The sequence below is a fragment of the Pezoporus occidentalis genome, unplaced genomic scaffold, assembly GCF_034315485.1.
Source record: "Pezoporus occidentalis ecotype Australia unplaced genomic scaffold, CSIRO_AGI_Poc_V1 ctg53, whole genome shotgun sequence".
Taxonomy (NCBI): domain Eukaryota; kingdom Metazoa; phylum Chordata; class Aves; order Psittaciformes; family Psittacidae; genus Pezoporus; species Pezoporus occidentalis.
The window spans coordinates 5,179,633-5,201,765 of record NW_026915866.1 but is presented as its reverse complement, the minus strand read 5'-3'; the positions used below and the strand labels follow the sequence as shown (position 1 = coordinate 5,201,765).

At 40.5% G+C, this 22,133-nt stretch overlaps 1 protein-coding gene across 3 annotated transcripts in view; it reads right to left on the bottom strand.

Moving 5' to 3' along the window:
- Positions 1–951: 951 nt before the first annotated feature.
- BMPR1B (bone morphogenetic protein receptor type 1B) overlaps positions 952–22,133 on the bottom strand; it is a 150,188-nt gene continuing 129,006 nt past the window's right edge. For all 3 annotated transcript variants that reach the window (XM_062637634.1, XM_062637635.1, XM_062637633.1), the window contains exons 5-11: positions 17,106–17,202; positions 16,174–16,312; positions 10,869–11,061; positions 10,152–10,449; positions 7,700–7,875; positions 6,229–6,359; positions 952–4,724 (exon numbers count right to left, since the gene is read on the bottom strand). In XM_062637634.1, coding sequence (XP_062493618.1) covers positions 4,599–4,724; positions 6,229–6,359; positions 7,700–7,875; positions 10,152–10,449; positions 10,869–11,061; positions 16,174–16,312; positions 17,106–17,202 — 1,160 coding nt within the window. In that variant the 3' untranslated portion in view covers positions 952–4,598. The remainder of the gene's footprint in view (positions 4,725–6,228; positions 6,360–7,699; positions 7,876–10,151; positions 10,450–10,868; positions 11,062–16,173; positions 16,313–17,105; positions 17,203–22,133) is intronic.

Here is a 22,133-nt window from a genome sequence, read left to right as displayed (position 1 = left end):
GTGCCGTTAAAAATAGTCACGATTCATAAATATGTGGGGGAAAGAAAGGAAGAGAGGGCCTCACAAAAATATTATGCAAATGCTAAATTTCTATAGATTTACATAATCAGCCACAAAATGTGAGTGACTGCTCCATTAGCAATAACACTATTTTAATTACTATTTCTCTCTTCACTGAGTTGTGAAAATGGGTGATGCTTTTATATGCCAGTGAAAACATATGCAACATCTTGCTGGTTTATTTATTTGCTCACATGGAAAATCGTATTTAAAATAAATACATAAAATGAGGCATGGTGTCGTGGTTTAAAACCAGTCAGGCAGCTCGTTCACTCGCTCCCCCCACTTCTTGCCCTCCCCCTACTCCCGGAGGGACGGAGACGAGCATTGAAAAGAATGCAACTCCCACAGGTTGAGATAAAAACAGTTTAGTGACTAAGGTATAACACAAATCACTGCTGCTACCACCAATAATAACAATGATAAAGGAAATAACAAGGGAAGAGAATACAACACCTCAGCACCAGCTGACCGATAACTCGCCCCCCCCAGCCTGACCAAGCTCCATCCGATACCTCCTCCAATTCCGCAGTGCACCAGCCCTTCCATGTAACTCTCAGTTACATCCTGGGCATGAACGTGCTGTGGTAGGGATTCCTCTTTGGCCAGTTTGGGTCAGGTGTCCTGTCTCTGCTTCCTCCTGGCTTCCCCTCCTCCCTGGCAGAGCATGAGGCTCACAAAGTCCTTGGCCAAACCAAAACATCGGTGTTATCAGCTCTGTTCCCGAGCCGAAAGTCAAAACACAGCACTGTACCAGCTACCAAGAAGGAGAAAAATGACTGCTACTGCTGAACCCAGGATACATGGTCAAAACAATCTAGCCAGGGAAACTGAACCCAAAGGTGGTGCTTTTCAAGCACATGAGAAGTAAACAGAAGTAAAACCAACCTCTTTCATGGCGACATGGAAACAATTTTATTTGGGGGGAATGTTAAACCAACCATATACATATAGTTTGAACAAATAGAATGTAACACAGTTTGTTCCCCAGGTTTTCTAATTACAGTATTTACAGCTTTAATAAGGCACTGGTTCTCAAAAAAGAACACAAATTAGTTTTTTAGTCTTTACATTGTCAACCTTTTCTTTAACAGAAATAACTTTGTGCTAGAGAAAGGATAGCAGTTGTTAGATGGCAGCTCTCTTCCTTTTTTTCTGGTGAGTCTGTTTTTCCTCTTCTCCCACTTACCTCTGCCATCTTATTTGTATCAATAAGTCACTAAACTAAACTTCCTTCAGTGATTTACATTTCAAAGCTGGATTTCCGGACTTGTGGGCACCACTGACTTCCAAGCCTTCATCAATGTGAACTGTGAAACTACCAAAATCTGGAAGTGACATTAAAAGGCCAAACCTGGCAAAATAAATGTACTAACCTGTAGTCACTGTACTTGCTAAAACCACAATATACTCAGTAAGTGTTGCAGAAAGTCAACCATGCAGCTGGTAACTTGAATGTTACAGTGCTAGAATGACTTTTATGCTTGCCTTAGGCTGTTTTCTGGCCATAGGAATATCCCTTTACAATAGCACTGATTACAGGTGGGTAGACTTGAGGGTAAAATCTGGCCTTTCAAGTCCTGGGAGAAAATGGGTAGGCACTAGTTAAACAACTTTTGCTTTCTCAGAGTGTGTCTCCTCACATATATATCGCTCTCTTTATTTTCCTATACAGCACCGTTGCAGTGAATTGTCATTTATGCATTTTCATAAATAAATACTATGTTTTATTTAGTGCTTTATCATCTGTAATAGTTTACTCTTAATCCACACACTGGAGTTATTCCAGACTCCCAACTGAATATATATATATATTTGTATATATATATAAACCACAAAAACTCAAACATTTAACATACATACTTTATGTAACCTATCAACCAGTATCTTAGATCCCTTTCTTTTGGACCAAAAAAGGTAAGATTTGTTCAGAAAACCAGCAACTGGCCCTTCCTTTCTCTCGCAACACACACTGATGGCAGGTGCCCTGTGTCCACCAGCCAGCAAAGCACCCTCCAAAACAGTTTGGGGGAAAGCCATAATAATGATAATAAAAATGTATTTGAGGAAAGCAGACGTGAAATACACCTAAACGCAGAAGGGAAGAGGCATCTCTGCTGCACAACCACTTACCCAGGACCTCCAGGGACCAGGCACAGAGGTGGGGCCAACTGAGCCTGCCTCCAACCGAAGTCCCATCTGCTTTGTCAGAGCTGAAAAAACCCAGTTCCTTGGGGCTGTGCTGGTTACTATGAAAGGGCATGAAAGTGAAAGGAGTGAGAGTGGAAACCCTGTGGCTTAATTCAATAAGATAAAAAGGTGAAGAGATGCTAGGCTCTTCTCATTTGGGGCTGCAATCTTCAAGCCAAGGTAGGCAAGGAAAGGAGCAAACTCTGCTCTCAGACAAGTAAGCACACTGCTTTTTAAGGACAGGGTAAACCAGCATTGCCCCCTCAGAGCCACGGTTTGGTGTACTATTAGCTCTCAGAGATTTTCTTTTGTATTCCTCAGTATTTTTGGGTACAGGAAGCAAAATTGCACTGCGGAAAAAACACTCTAATTAACAAAAATCCCTGATTAAAATTTTTAATAGCTATAATGGAGGTCTTGCTGAGTCTCTTGAACCTGTGCATTCTTCTGTTAGCTTGAAACTATAAAATGGAAATTTTTCCAGCTAGAAATACCTTCAGGGAGTTGTGAAGTTAAACCCCAATTATATACCTACCTACCACAAATAAATCAGTTTTGTCCAAAATGGGAAAAAAGGAAGCATTACAGAAATGCTGAGGCTAAATCCAGCATGGCAATTATTTCAATTCAGAAACAGGCTTAGCATAATCAAAGCAGCATTTTTGTAAGGACTTATTTCAAGATTAAACTGAACATTATCTAGTGAAAGAGGACATAGGCAAAAACTTTAAAAACCAAACCAAGGGTAAAGAAGGGTAAACTGGTAACTCTGTACATCTCAGCTTTCATAATCTGATGAAGAACAGGGGCCCTTCCAAAGAAAGTACTTCACAGGGAATATTCCACCTCTAATTTCCCCTTCTGTGGTATGAACATCGCAGCAATTGCTGCAGCCCCAGAAAGGAGGAATAGGGAAAGACCATCAACACGTTTCCCTTTCCTCTTCTCCTCTAAAAGCTTGTCTTGCTGGGAACCATGTGGTATGCAGCCCTAGTGTTGCCTCCCAGAGGTAGGGAGGATTCTGGGATGCCGCATGAAAAAGTAAGGCAAATAAATGAAGCTTGAGGCAAATGGCTCATTTTGTGGTGCCTCTCCCTACAGCGGGAGAAGCACTGGAGGTTCTTGCCTGCTGTTGGCTACAGTGCCCAGCATTCACCACCCACCCGAGTCCCATACTCCTTCCCTGTGGACTTCCTACTGCAGTCGGGAAGCACCAGGTATCCTTGCTTAAAGAAAAATGATTGCCACCCCAAAATTCCCAATTTTGGGGGTTTTCACTTTCCCTTAAAAAAGGAAACACGTATGTTTCTTTCCAGCTGTGGTTATAGATGGATACCTTACTTTCACACAGTCAAAAGAGCAAGTTAGTAATTTTTTCTCACAAGGAACTTCCTCTCACCCAGTGGTTGTGTATGTACGTGACAGCAGTTTCAAACTCACCAGCAGATCCAAATGTGTACTTCATTTCCACTCACACACGAAGCATTTTATTTTGCAGTGGAACAAAAGATAGAAAAAAGAAAGCCAAGAAAAGGGGCACTTGCTTTCATCCTAGTACCATACTCATCAGATTGCCTGGAAACATGAAGAGCTTCTTCAAACAAGTCACACCAAAACATATTCATACAGCTCCAGATTATCTCAAATGAAGTATGATCTCCCCTGGGACAAGCCACCCATAGGAACCCAGCTGCCTGTGCTCTAACCATGGCAGGAATGCAATCGGGCTTCATGTCTATACTGTGAGAACCACTCACACAAGAAGGGCTATGGAAAGTCATCTCTGCATGTAGGGGACTTCTAAGACAATTCCCATTACAGCTCCTCTGAGCTGCAAAGGCGCACCTGCCTGTTTTGTTAAAAGCTGGAGTGCAATAGTCTCTTTAGAAATGAAAAAGTTGCTTTGCTTTCATTTTCAGCAGTTTCTTCCTTTTTTTTTTTTGTAATGTAGTAATATACATCTTTTTTTTTTACTTCTAACCAAGTTTTATTTCCATAAAATTTAAAGCAGTATCTTTTTTAAACAATCAAAATAATAATAATAATAATAATAATAAAATAATAAGTGGCTTTCACAGAAAGCAACATGTATAATCTTAAACCAGTTACTAAAACTGTATTTCCCCATGTAAACAAGGGCAGACAAGCCTCTTCTGATCTTCTATGTCAAAGTTCAGCTGATTTTTTTTGCAAAGGATTGTCTCTCTAAAAGCTGTTAAACAAACTTACAGCTGATCTTAAGCATGACTTTATTGATGGTACTTATTACTGAGGACTTTTGATTGCTCTTCTGCCTGCACGAGAAAGTCCTTTTCCATGGGCCTTCATGAGAGCAGCCTCTGGCCAAGTCAGAGTTTAATGTCCTGCGACTCTGACATTTTGGCAAGTGTCTTCTTGACTCGCAGGGCTGTCAGCCGGGAGGCAGGATTGTGAGCCCAGCACTCCATCATCAGCTTCCCCATCTGCCGTAGGCACTGAGGAGAGAAACGGGAGAGAAAGTCCCGCCTGGGTCAGTGGAAAAGCAGACTGCAGTTGGCAGCAATGCAAAAACTGAAGGGAAAAGGTCTTTTCTAAGGGCAGCCAAAAAAACAGACAACATGCTAGCTGGTACTGCTTTTCAAGAGCTTTTGCTGTCTGTATATTAAGGAGAGTTCTCTAAACATGCCAATTCCTCTTACAATGTATGACAAATTATAGTCTAGACTTGGATATATGCTCCAGAAGAGCACTTTTCTTATTTCTCCTTCCCCAAACCTGTGCAGCCTGACCTTCACAAGCGTGGCTCTGTAGAGCGAGCCCTTTGCTGTACAAACACAGTGGAATTCATTTTCCTCAGCCAGCGACCAGCCCCTGGTGAGCATACACCCATGGCTCCTGCCCAGTTGCACAAGTCCTCAACCATCCCAGGGAGGTTGTTTTGGTTTCCCCCTTGGTTCCCAAACTGCCTATATCTCATGCCACCTAAATCTTTCATCTACCTGCAGAATATTCATCTACACAATGCTATTCCCAAATGGCAGCCAGTCTTCTGTGACTGTAGAAAACTTTACATCATTAAACTGTACCAATTAACATGATAAATGAGCCCTCCTCCATAGTATCTTGAGAGCAGGTTTGCCTGTGGTAACTCAACTGTTCGTCTCCAATCCCATGAGCACAACTTTGCTTCGTTACAGATGCTCAGCAGGAGAGCTCAGATTTCTTCCCCAGCCATCTCACCTCCTTGTTTTATTCTGTAAAGTATTTTCTGGATCCTACGTCTCCTCTGAAAAGCCTGTAGCCCTCTGCTAAAATACCAAGAGGGACATGAGCATTGTTTTCTGTAAGATGTAAAGGAGTGAACGATCAGTGCAGCTCAGCTACTGTGGCTGTACTATTGCTAGTATCTTGCAATCATGCTAGCATAAAATCATAGCAAAATTGTGTTTCCAAGACCACACACAGTGATCACAGAAAGCTGTATGCTCATTTCATGTCAAAGAGAGAGGAGATATTTCCTTCTTATAAAAGGAAAAAGGTTGGAATCAAAGCCCACATATCAGCATACACTGAAGTAGCTGCCAATACACCAAGTATGCTGCAATTGTACTATATAATACAAAACAGCTTCTCTTTCAAGTTTTTTGGCTAGGCACTGATTTAATGCTATTAATGCAGGAAGCAGAAAGCAAAATGAGTGCAAGAGGAAAACAAAGAGTCCAAGAAGGTCTGAGCATAGCCTGCTATTGCTGGGGGATATGGTAAATAGCACATGAGGAACACACTTACAAATATTGTAGGTTATGGCCCCTGGGGTTCTGAAACCTTCCGTGGGGATATCTGAGAGAAGCTCATGCTCTTTCCCAAGCCATGTTATACTGTGACTGGTGCTCGCACCAGTGGTAAAGCTCCTCCTTAGTCAAAATGATGCAGAATTGGGTCAACCTCACTCACTCGCTCTGCTTGAAAACAGAGGCTGCACTTTAAAAGCAACAGTACCTCATCACTGCTCCATCTGTTGGGAAACGAAGGGCGAAGTCTCTTGATACACACAATCTCCCGCATGTCCTCATACGAGGGGTCGGTGGGCACAAGGTCATGGTATGGAAGCTGGTATTCCTCAACTATTCCTGAAAGAAGTAATTAGTTGCCCATCATTTGCAAAAGATACCTTCCACTATGCTCTTCCCCTCTCATTTTATAACAGATTGGTCATACTGGTTAACAATTAGATGTACTTCTTAAAAGGACTTCCCTGCCCTAGAAGTTTATTTCACAGTCAAATTCCAATGTAACCATTGCCATGTAAAGACTGGGCAGACATCCTAACCTGAAAGCACAATTACTTGCCAAGTGAGACAGTTTCTACCACTACTGTCCCATCCGGCGATCTTCAGTAAATTATCACAGGAAGTGCTATTAACATAGGGCCTCTATCAGAGTAATCTGGCTGTGAAATAATCTTGAATTAGGTCTCCTTTTACCAGTGGAACTGGTGTATGTTAAAGGACACTTCTATGCCTTTTCAGAGCTTGGCAACAAAAAACACAACAACATTACAGATTTTACGTTACATAATTGCAAGGCACTTTACCCGTTTGTAAACAGGGATCTCTTGCTCATCAGTGAAATTCAGCTTCTCTAGGGTAATGATGGAGTGAGCATTCAGCACACTACTGTGGGCTTTAAAGACCCATAAAGTCTGGTGAGCGTAGTGTAGACCCGAGAGAGTCATGCTCTCCTCTTACTTGCCACCAATGTGGCCCATAACCGCTGCCAAATCATTTCTCTGCATTTAGCTTTCCTTGGTGGCAAAATAGAGGTAATAACACCCATCATTTCTGCACTACACTGAACTCTACATGCAGAAAGCACACACAGCCTATGTGTAGAAGGATGGATCTACGCCCTAAGTCTGCAGCTGGCTGCACTGCTTTATCTTTGCTGTCCTCACACTTGAATGATTCATATCAGAATGAAATCACTGATATGACAACAATGTAATGAGTGCCACTTCCTTTTTTTTTATTTCTCTTTGTCTTATAAACAGTTTATTTGTTTTAAATAATGGCATAGCATCCCCCCAAATTGTTTGTCCTCTACCTTCTAATTAACTCTTAACAAAACAAAGAAATCACTATTTTCTTTCTTCTAAAATAGTGAATACCCTCAGTCCAGCAAAATGTGTTACCATTGGAAAGGCCCCCAAATGAGTTCTGTATTCCTTCAGTGCAGGCATCAGCTGCCTTCAAATGAGCCATTAAAACACAGTCTAAATCTCTGCTGTCGAAGTAGCACTGACTGATGCTTTAAAATAAATTTCAACAAGAGAACAGATACTAAGAGAGTTACCTGTATGGTTTATCCACTTTTGTTCATTACAGTAAAAACAACTACCTAGTGAAAAAGAAGATTTGGGTCATAAATGGGGTTCACTGATACAATTAAAAGTGATCTTTCAGCTCTTTACCTCCTGAAACACATCTCCTTGCTATTTCCCAAAGGATGAGCCCAAAACTGTACATATCAGCCATGATGTACGACTGAAAATGGTTTCTATTCAAGCTTTCATCCAGCACCTCAGGAGGCATATAGCGTTTTGTTCCTACACGGGTGTTGGGAGGTATGTCCACCTCGTTTGTATCACTAAAAGAAAAAGAAGGGAGGAAAAGGGCATTAAATATGTGATAAAGTGGCTTGAAAAGAAAGCAAATTAGAGGAGAGAAGTAGTAAATTCACACCATACCCACTCTCAAATAAGGTCAAAGTAATGCATAATCTTAATGGAACAATTCTTACAAGGAAAGCCTCTTAAAGGCAACCCTCCTTAAAAGGCTGACCCCCACCTGAGGCTATGTTAAGCATTTAAATGCAGAACCAGTTTGTGAGATTTCAATAGTATTAAGCCTGAGCTCTAATGCTGGTGATAACAATCACATCTTCATCAAATGCAATTTTCTTAACATACTCCACCACCTAATGCTTTAGTCTTAGCAATTAATTGAGGACACTTTATAGCTGGGGCAGGATCACTTAGCTATAGCAAATCAGCTCTGCAGGGAACAGGAGTATAACCATTTTTTGTGCATGCATTATGTTTGATCTCTCCCAACTTTTACACATCAAGATGTGTAAACAGAGAGACATAAACGTGTAAAAAAATCTAATCAAATGTGTTACACTCCACACATTTACCAGAAAATACAATGTATACCTAATGGGAAGAAAATTCCCATTAATGATGTGACAGGATTTAGTACCTTTTTTTTTCTTATTAACTCAGATTCAGCTGCATCAGTTTTAATGTTTTTAAAAGTTCAATATGGTATATATTGTGGTTAGCTTAAAAAGGTCTATTTTCTCCACATTCAAAACATACATATTTTAAATGTGATGGATAAAATGAAATCTTGCAGGATAATTACACAACTTCTTCCGTAATTTTTTTCACCTAGAGCAATTTTTTTTCACCATTATGAAAATGACAAAAAAAGCTGAGCCTGAGGCCACCTACACAGTCATTAAATCATACATATGCTGGTGGTATTTCTGCATACCTCCAAGAATGTAACATAAATTTAGTGACCTGCAGCGCCTTGCAACATCCCAAATAAAATGAGAAAGCAGAGAACTTAACTCATTAGCTTCAGCAGAGCACACCCCTTTCAATTACTTTTTTCTGCCCTCATCATTGCCTGAGAAATGCTGCCTAGGGAAGGATTCAGCATAAAAACAAGTCAAGTACGTAATGTAAATTCCATTTGGACTATGGCAAATACGTATTTCACCTTCTTTTATAGCAACACTTGGTAGTTCCTAGTTTGGTTCACACCTAGTTTGGTTCACACCTAAGCAGCATGCTGCCTCTGTACTTGTCAGGCAAGGAGCACCCACAAAGGGTGAATTTCTTCCCTGAAGCTTTTACAGAAAATAGTGCATTTCCAAGTTGCTTTTTTCTAGGACCCCACTCCTTAACGTAAAAATATTCCTTCCTCATCTCCTAAAGACAGGTTAGGTTCATAAGGGAAAAGCCTCACCAAGAAATCAGGTAGATGAGTGAATAGTGAGAACAGAAAAACTTGCCTTTCCTTACCTTCTGAACAATTTCAGTTCAAGATTTGTACAGAATTCTTACTTTCCTTTTTTTTTTTTATTTTGTTTGATACTTCAGGGAGCACACGGTTTCAAAGCTGACCTCTGAAACTGCAACCTTCAGTGCATGGTCACATTTCTGTGCACAGGAAATTCAGGCACTTTGAACGCATCTCTACCACTGCTGAGAGCTCAAGCTCCTTTTCAATGGAGCTGTCAGACAGCAATGACTCCTTTATGAATCCCAGGAGTAACTTGTCCTACTTGTCTGCTCTAAGTTGTTTAAACACACAACTAACTTTTTTTTAATCAAATTTAAAAGCCATTTCAAAAATTAAATCTGTGCTTCAGCAATTTGATTTGTAGGAAATGAAACAAAAGGCAGTCCAAATGGGGTGCTTTTCAATAAATCCCAATTAGTAACTTCTGCAAGTGTTTAATATTATGCTATATAAGTTGTGACTGTATTACCTTGGGATCAGACAAACTGAAAGCTTCAGTGACAAGTTTACTGACATGATCACCCTGTCAGTGCTATGCCCTTTTAGCATGTGGCAGCAATGCTTGGGTTGCTATTGAGAGCAAAGTGATGAAAATGGAACCTTCATGCAAATGCAACTAATGTGCTTGACAGTTAAAAATTGTTTATACACCCACATTATGTATTTATGTCGCACTCTCACCCACACAGGTAGCCTTCCTGACACACAGACATGAGCACACACACTGCAGGTGCTTTATTCACATGTACACACTTCCTCAGACATGAGCAAAACCACAGTTTGCCTCTGATCTACCAACTTTTCCTTGCCTTCCTCACTTCTACTCACCTGATAAACTTAACAGCCAAGCCCAAATCTGCTATACAGCAGGTGCCGTTCTTTTTCACCAGGATATTCTTACTTTTTAGGTCACGGTGAGCAATAGCAGGTTTGCCTTGAGTACTGAAGATCTCAGTGTGAAGGTGGCACAAGCCACTAACCGAGGAGTAAGCCAGTTTTAGCATAGCTTTTGTGTCCAAGGTAGTAGATTTTAGATAATCATAAAGCGAGCCGTTCTCATGGTAGTCAGTGATGAGATACAGCTGGGTCCAAGATCCTGTACCTTTAATGTCTGCGGCAATGAATCCTGCAGAAAAAAGATTTTCATTTATAATACTTCTCAGGGCTTTTTTGGTTGCTCAGAACTCTCAACTGACAAGACACTTCAATGGTTTTATTTTAATAACATATTTAAATTCTTTCATCTTACTTCCATGTACCTCTAGCCTTTAACATATTTTCAGAAAGCCCAGATATGGAACTACAGGTGGCAGAAACAGACGCAGTGTTGGAGCATCAGTCCCCCAAGCCCACTCTTTTTTAACTTTTATTTATGCGTCAGTAATCCCTGAAACATCTTTCTTTTGGAAAGTGCTGGGTGGATAATTGCGGAGCACAGCAGGTAACAAAGCGCGTAGGAAAGGGCATCAGACAACAGGAAATACAAAACTATTAAAACTCAAGAAACTTATAAGCTATCAAATAATTCTCTTTAATTTCACTCACCAAGAATATTTTCATGCCTCATCAGAACAGTCTGGTAGATTTCTGTTTCTCTGAACCAGCTGGCCTCCTCGGTGGTAAAAAAAACTTTCACAGCTACCTTTTCGCCACGCCACTTTCCCATCCAGACTTCTCCATAGCGGCCTTTTCCAATCTGCTTTACCATCTGAATCTGTTTTGCAATTGTCCTTTGAACCTGTGAAATGCCAAGATGGGCAGTTACAACTTGCTCAGCATTCACCTCCCTCCTTCTTCACCTTCTTCCTGTGCTGCAAGCGTGTTGGAAAGGGGGATGCACAGCCATTGTAATGTGGATTTCAGTAAAGCACTGCAGCACGGATGCTCCCTGTTTTCCCCAGACACAGAATGGGTGAAGCCATTCCTGCCACTGTGAAGAAGCCTTTGCACGCAATCCCAAAACACACCATGGCCTCTCAAGAAAGTAAATCAGTGTGTGTGAAGGAAACATTGGCCAACAACCCCTGAAATTTTTATTTTCCTGTGGGAGGTTGCTACTTTTGATGGAATTTTTTTGTTATTTCCGGAAAAGCTTTGACTGAAAACACTCCTGGCCAGCCCAATGCACAACAAATTCTGAAGGGGTAGCTAACACATTTTTTATTAAAATGGGAATGTTTGTTACATGCTCAACACAACTAAGACTCAAGGGCAGGGCTCACAAGAGCCAAAAGCATATCAGTGCTCCAAAACTAGCAAAATTGCTCCCTAACACTTTGCCTGAAAATCCCATGGCTAATAATTTCAACAGATATAAATTTGATGTTAGGAACCTCAACCACTACTTACACAGTTAGAACCCATGTGCCTACATTAATTTTAATAACCATCATTACACAGTAATAAAAAGTCAGGTTTTTTTTCTGAAGATATGGAAGAACAGCTTTAAATCTACCCTGTCTAGTATCCGTACCAGCTTTGTCAATGGCCAAACTGTGAATTGATGCTGAAGTCAGATGTAGCATAAGCTATAGGCAGTTGTAGCATCAGGTCAATGTACTCGGCAGCATTGCAGAGACATCGCTCATAAGGATGGCAGACTCCAATATCAGATGGACTGATTCTACATTTAACAAGCTTTTATGACTAGAAAAAATCTTGGATAAATGAAGCCTAATACATTCTCACAGGACTGGAGTATGCCTATGGATCACTTATTTCTAAAAGTCCAAAAATAAAAACTTGAGTAGGTGCCGCAACACAACCCACTGGTTTTCACACTTGACTCAGCCTAACCCTGGTATAACAAGGCATTAAAATGCCACCCTCTTGTTCTTCAGTATTGCCAGTTCAATCCAGTTAATGACTTTTGGTTTTTCAACTGGTCCAAGCACTTGGCACAATCTGGACAAATGCAAATTTGAGTTCTCTTGCTTTTGCCATGATTTGTATGCAAATTTCAAGCAGTTTATTGCAGCAAGTGTGCACTATCTAAATCCCTAGGAAAGCTCCATGTAATCCCACACATTTTTGCAATCCTGGCTGACAGAAATAATCAAAACTTGATTTTAAAATCACTGGCTTTGTTATCCCTGGGAAGTCCAGAGGAAGCTACCAGTTTGGTACTGCAGAGCAGGACTGACACAAGCCCACTGGAGCATGAATGTATGTCCAAAGATGAAATCAAAACCTATTAGGAAAGGTCTATCATAATTTATTTTGTAAATAATTACTCGTTTTCATATTAGGCAATTTAAAGAAGAAAAACATACAGTGGCATTTATAAAAGCTATTTCAAAAGTCCCAGCTTTTTTCTTCTGTCATTTAAACAGAATTTAGTTTTTCCAGCCCTGTAATGCATTATTAGACTTCCAAGATGGTGGCTTCAGTGTCATTATTTTTGAATAATATCAGTGAAAGCCAACAACAGAGATTAGCCTTAATTTTTTAAACTGATTTATTTTCTTTTATACTCTCAGATAGTGATTGAACAACAGTTATATTACATTGGAATTTTACTGTAACATTTTGTAATGTCATTTTAGCATTGTTGCTTTCTATTTTGCCCATTTAAAAAATGCATCCTGAACAATAATGCAGTTACATCAAATAATTTGTGTAAATATATGTAATGGCATCATAAAGTACATGGAATTACAATACTTAATGATGAAAAGTTCCTTATTAAATTACATTAAGAAAATGAAAACGCATTTCTGTTATGGGTTTTCAGGCGGCAGAATGCTATGTGAAGGTCCTTAACCTGGTTTTCTCTTGCTAGAACTGGTCAAATGATTTCCTATGAACAATTTATTTTATTTTAAGGAATTTAGCCCTTTCTTGAATCATACACTGATTACAATTTCTAAAACAAATCGGTTAATCAAAATTGTTGGGTGAACTGATTTCATGAGCATTCTGAATGATATGATATGATATGAATTATTTACACTGAGTAGATTGGGGGGGGGGGGGGGAGTTATTTCTTTCTGTGCATTTTGCTACTTGAGCTCTAGGAACAGCCAGGTAAGGTTACATGGCCCTTTGTTTCCCCTCCCTAGCTGTAATCAGTCCAATTACCCATTGTCTCTATTTTCTGCATTCCCAATTACCCATTGTCTCTATTTTCTGCATTCTGTTTTTGTGATGTTCAGCTAAATATGTTCAGCTATCTCAGATGAAAATTCAGACAAACCAACCTTTTGTAACATCAATATTTTGACTGGGTTGGGTTGCAGTCCCTTGAAAAGCGAAATTCATTGGGAGAGGAATTAGGAAAAAAGTACATGAAAAGCTAAAGAAAAAGCTTTAATTCAGCAAAATCTTCATACAGACTGCAATAAATATCTCCAGTGTCTAATCTCCTTCTCCAGTTTTGCATGTGGATTCATGGGGGCAACAGCTTCACCCTACACTTCTTGCTCTGTCAAGGCCAATGGGATTCTGCTTGCTTGCACAGACTTGACTGTGCACCCTGGCTTGTTGGCTCAAAGCCTTTATTTAGAACTAAATTTATTTGTCTTGGTTTAAAATTTGATTGGCAGCATTTAACCTGCAGCAAACTTCTATGTCAGAGGTACAAACAGGTCAGGAGAAAGAACGTTTCCTGAATGTCAAAGTATCAATAAAACCTTGGTTAATGCTTGGTTTTGGTATAATATTTGTACCCATTAGAATAAATGTTTTGCACAGAAGGCAAACATTACTGTTTAGCATAAAGTGACATTTTGTAATAAATCTGTGGCTTACTTTCCTGGAATAATAACTTTGGATGTTTTGTGCTGGTAAGAAATAATACAGTTGAAAACAAACTCTTGCACAATAAAGTCTAGAGCATTATTGCCAGGCACTTCCTATATATTTGTTTCAGACGTCAACCCAGAAGTATTAATCTGAGCATTTCTAGCAAGCCTGTAGCAGTTATAGCTCTCTGGGAAATGAAGCGAACATCTATTACCAAGTGCAAAATTCATTATAGCTCTCCTTTTTCTTCGATGCCACAGAAAAACACTACTTAAAAGGAAAGTCTGGGGGAAAAAAATGTATGCATTTTCATAGCCTTCAGGAAGAATACTTGGTCCAGAGGCTGCGAAGTCTCCAGGCTTGAGAGAGGACTGGCAGAAGATAGAATGGTTTCTGCTTTATGGAGCACCAGCACCGCTCTGATAAGTACTGAGCAACAACCCAGCTGGGACGCCACCTTGGTCATTACAGCAATTGATTAGCAGGTTAGTTTTCTGCAAACTGCAAGAGTAGACCTGGGGACACCAGTAACACCATACATCCCATCTTAACCAGCTCACAGGGACAGAGGAAGGTATAAAGAACAAGAAGCCACATCCTGCCTTCCTCAATCTTTTTTGTCTCACGGGCATCCTAGGATGAAGTAGCAAGCCACGCACTGACATGAGATGCCTCAGGGCGCCTACTACCCACATGGACTGCTGGAAACACATCCTCCAGAGAAGAACAACCAAGTTCCTAGTGTTTGCTCTAAATTATTATACTATTTCTGTTACTACAACAGGTAGACGCAATAAGTGCAGACCAGGACCTTGATGTGGCAGGCGTTATCCAAAAAACCAAAGCAAAAAAAGAGCAAGAGCCCCTCACAATTAGATAAATTGTAAGCACTCCCTGGGAATGCTAGAGGGACATTGGTATGGGATATGACAGAGCTTTCTTAAAGCCTAGACCTAAATGATGGAGAAAAATGACCACGGGTTTTCCATGTTCATCCCCAGTCACAGCACCCGCTTGGCAGCCTGGCTTTTTCCTCAATAGCTTGTCAACTGTCAGAAAACTGGATTTTTAAAAAAGTCTGCACTTTATTTAAATGGGGCTCTAAGCATTTTCTCCTGTCAGAACAAATTGTGTTCAGTCAGGTTTTTGCCAACCACTTATCCTGTTGCTTAATTTTAAGGATTTATAAAACCTCCAATTTTATTACTTCTTTAGGGTGCATAAAAAAACTGTGCGGGCAAAAACCAGATAGATAGTACACGGTACTTGGAAACTGGGCAACATCTACAGTAATAGGAACAGTAAACTAATAGTTTTTGGAGACAGGAGGGACACATCATCTCTGAAAAAAAGAAAATAAAATCTAATTCATTTTCTCAGAACAGTAGTTTTAAATAAGTAACCTGGCTTTTTTATCTTGTTTTGTTTCAGCACTAAAAGCAACAATGACCCCTAGAACCAAAAACCCTGCTGAACAGAACTGTTTTGCCACAGAAGGTAAAACTTCTGCCTTTTCAGCAGGTGAGTTCAAGGAGTTCAGTCATTCTGGAGTCAGTTCAGAAATAATCACAAACTCCATCCCTGTGCCTTTAACCTTTGAGACGACAAGGGAAAATAATTCACTCTTGAATTCTGAACACACAGTGAAGTCTACACATAAAAAGGTTCCCAGTTTGATGAATTACAATTCCTTTTATATAAAGACGGTGTGTCAATGTTTGAAACGCTATTGTGTGTTGCACATAAAAAGCAAGAAAATAAGATCAGTCTGCCAGATGCTGTCTTGTACAGTGGGGCAAATCCTGATGAATTTTTGTGAGCTCTATTAGCCTGTACTTACTCTATGGCATCTAAAATAAGAAATGAACTAAGGTAAAAAAACACTCTTTAGCTTTTCTAGTGTAGTCTGCATGAAAAAACAGTCTCCAGCTTTCTAAAACAGCTCTTCCCCAGCTTAAATCCTTTTCATTTCTGGGAGAGGAAAAAAAAAACAACCTAAAACAGCAAATGAGGACACACAAATGTATTTTATTCTGCCTCATTTTGTCATCTTCTACTCATTCTTCTTGCCTTTTAAACTTGCTCTGAGATAATACTGCTTCCTTACCAGGAGAGGGAGTCCGGAGCCGCTCCCTGAGCTCTGGGACTGCTCGATCAAATCCTTCAGGGACTCTCCAGGGGGAATGTAGGTTTCATCCTGCTCCAGCCCAATGCTGTAGTGGGGCCTCGTCTCTTGGCGCTTGTATCTGCCATTTTACATGAAAGTGAAATTAGCTTCGAATACAATGAACACATGTGCAATGAATAATGCACACGGACCTCCACATCTTGCTTCATTTATGGACTCACAGCTTCCTCTGCTTCCCTGGGGAATGTACTGGACTTACTGCCCAAAACTTTCTATTTTATTTTTAGCAATGTTTAATGCTTTCAGTATAAAACTCAAAGACTGTGCAATCCGGTGTAAGTTTGCAGAGCAACCAAATGTTTTTCTTTCAGAAATGTAAATACGTTTAAAACACAGACCAAGAAATACCCAGTTTTATTTTACTGACTGCAGTGGATCTTTCAAGAGCTAGAGGAGGTAAGGTCATGGGATTTGGACTATTTAAAAACTGGAACAAATTGGTTAAACATAATGCACGTAGATTTTGATGACATTCCAGACATATTTACTTACATTCCTGTATCCCTCTCTTTTTTATGATCAGTTTGTCACCACGTAAACACACTTAGAAGCCTTAGGTTTATTCACCCTATCTAAAATTTGTCCTGTGGCTTTCTTATACTCAGCAAAGAATAGTCTGTGCTTCTACCTGAATGGATTTTTAGGATTTTTGGCAAAAGATGCTGTATGAAATACATCTCATAGGTATACCTGTGATTAGGGTGAATAAAATAAACATTTTTCCTTATCATAAAATTACAGTTTTCCATTTCTTTTCCTTAAGGTCAACTTCAATTTTTTCAAATTCCTGTCTATAACAAGATAAATGTTGGGAGGAACATTAACAAGCTGGTAAAATATTCTTTATTTACCTGAAGTAGCAGAATATGATGATAAGCACCAGAAGAATACTGCAAACAGTCACCGAGATCAGCAGGGCCTTATGGTGAATGTTTCCTTCAGCAAAGTCTGGGATTAAAACCAGGAAGGTGGAAAATTTGGAAAGGGAAGTGGTACAAAGTCAGTATTAAGAGGCACACACACCTTCAGAAGTGCAGCAAACATGATTTCCTCTCTTTTCTACCAAAGTCCTATGCAAGATACCCCTGGTTTCCCCAGGTGTTTTGTACACTTCCTCCTTGACCCTCACTGATCAAGGCAGAAGCAGAACCTCCAAAAGCCTATTTGTCTTTTCAGCCCTCAATAAGGCAAAACATCACCTTGATCTGCAACTCCCTGTTTGACTCTGAATGAAAAAATCAATTAAGACCTGTAGCTCTGTATCTTAACCTAAGTGATCAGCCAGGACATAGTAAAATTACTGCCACTGTCTTAAATCACTCTTACTAAGTAGCATCCTATCAAGCAGTTAATGTAAAAAAAAACAATAATTGCATTTATCCTAGGAGAGAAGACACAGAGGACCATCCACCCCTAAGAAAGGAGACCATAAGAGGCCTTGAAAGCATCTTTCCATCACTGCAGAATAATCTCTTAGATCCTGTTTTTAAACACCTGAGCAGGAATTTTTCTCCTCCATTCACTCTATAGCAGCACTGTGTGTCAGCAAGTCTTCCTGTGCTCATGGGCAAAACTATCTTTCCAGCAGCTATTCTGTAAAACACTCTGAAAATTAAATGTGTCAAATAACTTGTAAAAATGCCATTATGTAAAAACTATTACAACGTTTTGGTCAATCTTTGCATGGGAGACTCATAGTCTCCTTTAAAGTATACCATTAATCTCCAAATTTGTACTCCTAACTCAGGCGAGTCTGACCTTCATGCATCCTCTTCTGCTGAGAACCAAAGAAACCTAGCACTATTTCTCTTTAACCTCCCCTACCCCCCAGACTCTCAGAACTATGGTATTTTAGCATGTAGGTACATATAACACCCTCACAGAGTTGCTATCTGATACAATGCAAATAAGGATGATGTTTTCTGAAGCTTTTCCAGCCTTGCTGTCTTGCATCTTTCACACTAATGCCCAATACATTGTAATATGCAAGAAATCTATCCTTACCAACTCATCCTGGAACAGCACTATTACATTTCAGATTTACAAGGGTAATGAGAAGAGATTCCTAGGGGACTCTTGGTTCACTGTCAGGCTTTTATTTTTAAGATCCAGTTTCTCCTTCTGTTTTTGTACCCAAACTATTTCTTTCCTTCCCCTTTCCACTACAAACAGAGATTACCTACCAACGCACCTTTTGATCACACTGGTCATATTGTAACCTGCCATTCCCTGCTCCTGGAGCATTAAAAATGTAAACATTCAAGACACAGCTGATGCCTTTGAAAGGGGACACTGACACGATGTCTATCAGGAAAACAGTGGAGCCCATCATTCTCCCTGCCACAGCAGATTTCTCCCTGGCCTGCCACTCCAAGTGGGCTGTGAGCCGAAACTGAGAGCCCACTGGGGAATCCAGACCTCTCCCACAAAGGCTGCTCAGCAGGGCTAAGGGCTCTAGTTCATGCTTTCTAAGCAGCATGGGTTGGCCAGCCATTTCCATCTAAAATGTGTGGTTTGCAACAGTTTAAGACGCTGCAGCCCATCAGCTGAGGAGAGGATGAACACAGCACACATACCGTATACTGGGATTTCGCACTTGAGAGGAACCTGGATACCTGTCAACAGCAAAGCTTTTACCATTTCACAGAATAAGCCATGATGGAAGATGGGCTTTTATGCTTAGCAGTAATGAAAGCTGATGTCAAATGCAGAGGGCGCAATTAAGATCTTGTTCATACTTGTGTATGCTAGGCATTATAGCCACAGAAGTCTGTGCATTTACACAGACACGAGGTGTTGCACTACCAGAACTTGTAAAGCATCCATACGGTTCATGTTGCCTGTGTGTGTCTGAGTATGTACACTCAGGAGAGGGATGATAATGATACTGAAATCTTGAATCAAATTCCAGACATATTTAGGATTTAAACAATCCACACTCTGTGCTCAATGCTTCTAATGGGCTTCTCCTATTCAGAAAAGTCAGCAAAAGCAGTCTGATTTTCCCAGAGTGCTGTGTAGCTCTCCAACTTCAGACTCCAGCACTGCCAGATTTTTTGATACTCAAATGCAATTATGGGAAGCAAGTACAAGGCAACATGCAAGACATAAAGGAATATGTCTTGATCTGCATGCTGCAAGTGGCTAATGCAGACTCCAGTAGCAGTGATGCTTACACTCTTACAGCAGGTGATGTCCCCTATAGCTAACACATGACCACTACCAGTGGTTCACTATGCACAGCATGGGTATGCAACTGGCTCTCACAGGAGAGGAGAATAATTTCCGCATGTCTTTATTTGGCTATGTATTATGAGAGGCGATAGGGATGATAAGCGAGCTATTGTCTCACCTTTTAAATACTCCCTGCATTTTCAAAGCATTTGGCAAAATGTCATTTGCTTGCTCACCTGAGGACTTCATAAACCCATTGGCACATAGCCAACACAAGATTAAAAGCATGCCCCCATTCTTACATGAGTAACATCTGTTTGTTCTGCTGAACTGAGCCAGGCTGGTGCTGCTGGAGACCAACTCCTTCCTCCTCCTACAGCCCAAGCTGCTCTCCACAGAGCATAGGACAAACCTCCCTTTCCTGGCACCTCCTTGACCATGCAGAGGGATGGGGCAGCTCAGCTTTGAGTCCACTTAATCACTGGCTCATGGGCTCCTGGGCAAAGGTAGTAGTGGGTACCAGTCAGTGTCAGTTTGTGTGACAGAGAGACTCTGTCCTTTAAGAACAGCAGTACTTTGCTTTCGAGTGTTATGTTACTTGGCAACTGCAATGTGCCAAGCAGCAGGGTTATGAGAATGAGCAGTAGCTTCCACGGAGGCAGCAGTGAGCAATTGCAGTGGGGGGTATGCAAAACAAACATGCAGTAGCTTTTGGAAGCTTCTTCACATACCTCAGCTGGCCAGTAACAGCGAAGCCCAGCAAATGGCACGTTAGCAGTTTTATGTTGTACAAAAATGGTGGTGCGTGCTGGTGTCAATGGTGAGCAGCACAGAAAGGGAGAAAGGGCCACAAAAGGAAGGTCTTCGGTGATACCAAGCTGCCTCTCAGTTATTTTCCTGTGATTTCCCCCTCCTCCATCACTTGATCCCCTCACTCTCCCATACACAAGACCATGCTGAGGAGTTCACTGAAAATGCCACCCAGCAGGTTCAAGGGAGAAGTCAGCATATCAAAGGGAGAGGAGGTTCTCTTCCCTCCCCAGTTCACAATGTTACAGTTATCCAAGTAAAAACTGCAGTGAAATCCGAGGCGTGGAGACTGTGTGCACACATCAAACCCCATCATTCCTCCAATCATTCCCTTGACCATTCATCACAAGCTCTACAGGCAGGGAGCCAGACACGGTGGCACCACTACTTCTGCTTATATAGGTTTTAAATCAGTAAAGACATATTTCTCCTTTTGACTGGTCTCAGCCTTCACTTTCGCTAGGATTTCCAGGAATATCTTTTATTGTTTAAAGCGAAGGTGTTGTATCAGACCCAATTAAGACTTTCATTTCCTTAATAAGACATATGTACAGCTGGGATGAGGACTTCATGGTTTCTCTGGGGGTATTTTATCCTGCTAGTTCTGTACAGAGATGAACTCAAAATTTAGGCTTAGCTGTTGTTTCTTCCATCCTGCTTAACAAGCCTTACTTTGACCAGTGTTAATTCTTCTAGGTCCCAGTCTCATGTATGTGATCCTGTTTTCTTTTCATGGCGGGGGAGTGAGTAGGGGGATGAGGGTAAAATCCACTTTCCAGTACATGCCAGGTCTGGAAAAGAACTTTGGGAACGTAAGTGACTTGCCTTTGTGATGTTACCTTGGTGCATAGGTTAATTTGCAGTTCAGCAACCTCTGACCTGCAGCTGCATGCTCTCCCTAGACTGTTTCCCATGTGATATGACCTCGGACACAAGTTCATCAGAAGCCAAATTTCTGCTTGCTTTTAAATGCTGAGGAGCATACATATTTTTCATGGAATCCTGGAGGTCAGAAGGTTGCTCCTAGAAGCTTGTTTTTAAGTTCATCTTCTCGTTCTTTGTACTTACAGTTTACGTTAAATTTGATAGACAATTCTAACAGTACTCAATCACAGCCTGATCTGAATGTTTCCAATAGAAACTGCTCACAGCCATAGCACTTGGTAGTGGCAGTAGCATGTATTTCAAAACTATATCTGTACCTGGTTGCAGTGAAAACTAAGGCTTTTCTCTGAGATTTCAGATTAGGGCACAGCAATGACAAATTAAAACAGGCTTGGCACCAAGCACAACACATTTCCTTAAGGCCTTAATAGAGGTGCTGACTTTAGCCCTGTCCAGCCACATTAATGAAGCAGTTCCTGAAATGTATTTTAATTTTATACTAGGAGGATACCATTAGCGGAAAGCATATTTCAAACAGAAGTCTTCAGAGTATGCTGAGTGAATACAACACCTTTTGTTTGTCCTGCTAAAGAGACAACTTTGCAACACAGAGCCGGTAGAATGCTGTTCCAAATCTGTAAATTTTTTCTTTCAACAAATATTCTCTCTGCTGTTTTATGGGTCTGCCACCATGGTGCCTAAACACACAGAGCAAAATCAACATTGATCCAAACAACTTCTGCCTCTACCAAAAGACTGTTTTATTGCTTTCTGTATAAGTAGCAGAGAGTATTGCCAAATAACTAAAATCTTAATAAGGTAGATGTCTAGTGTTAGGTATTGGTTCAGTATTTTTAAGTAGTTTCAATGTAGAATAAACCCAGTCAGCAGCAGGAAGAAATCACGGCAGTGTCTTCCTAACTAAAATTACATTTATTGACATACTAAGTATGAACAAATATTGACTTCTTTTTAGAGCTCCTCTCTCAGTCCAAAGAACTTTTTGAAAT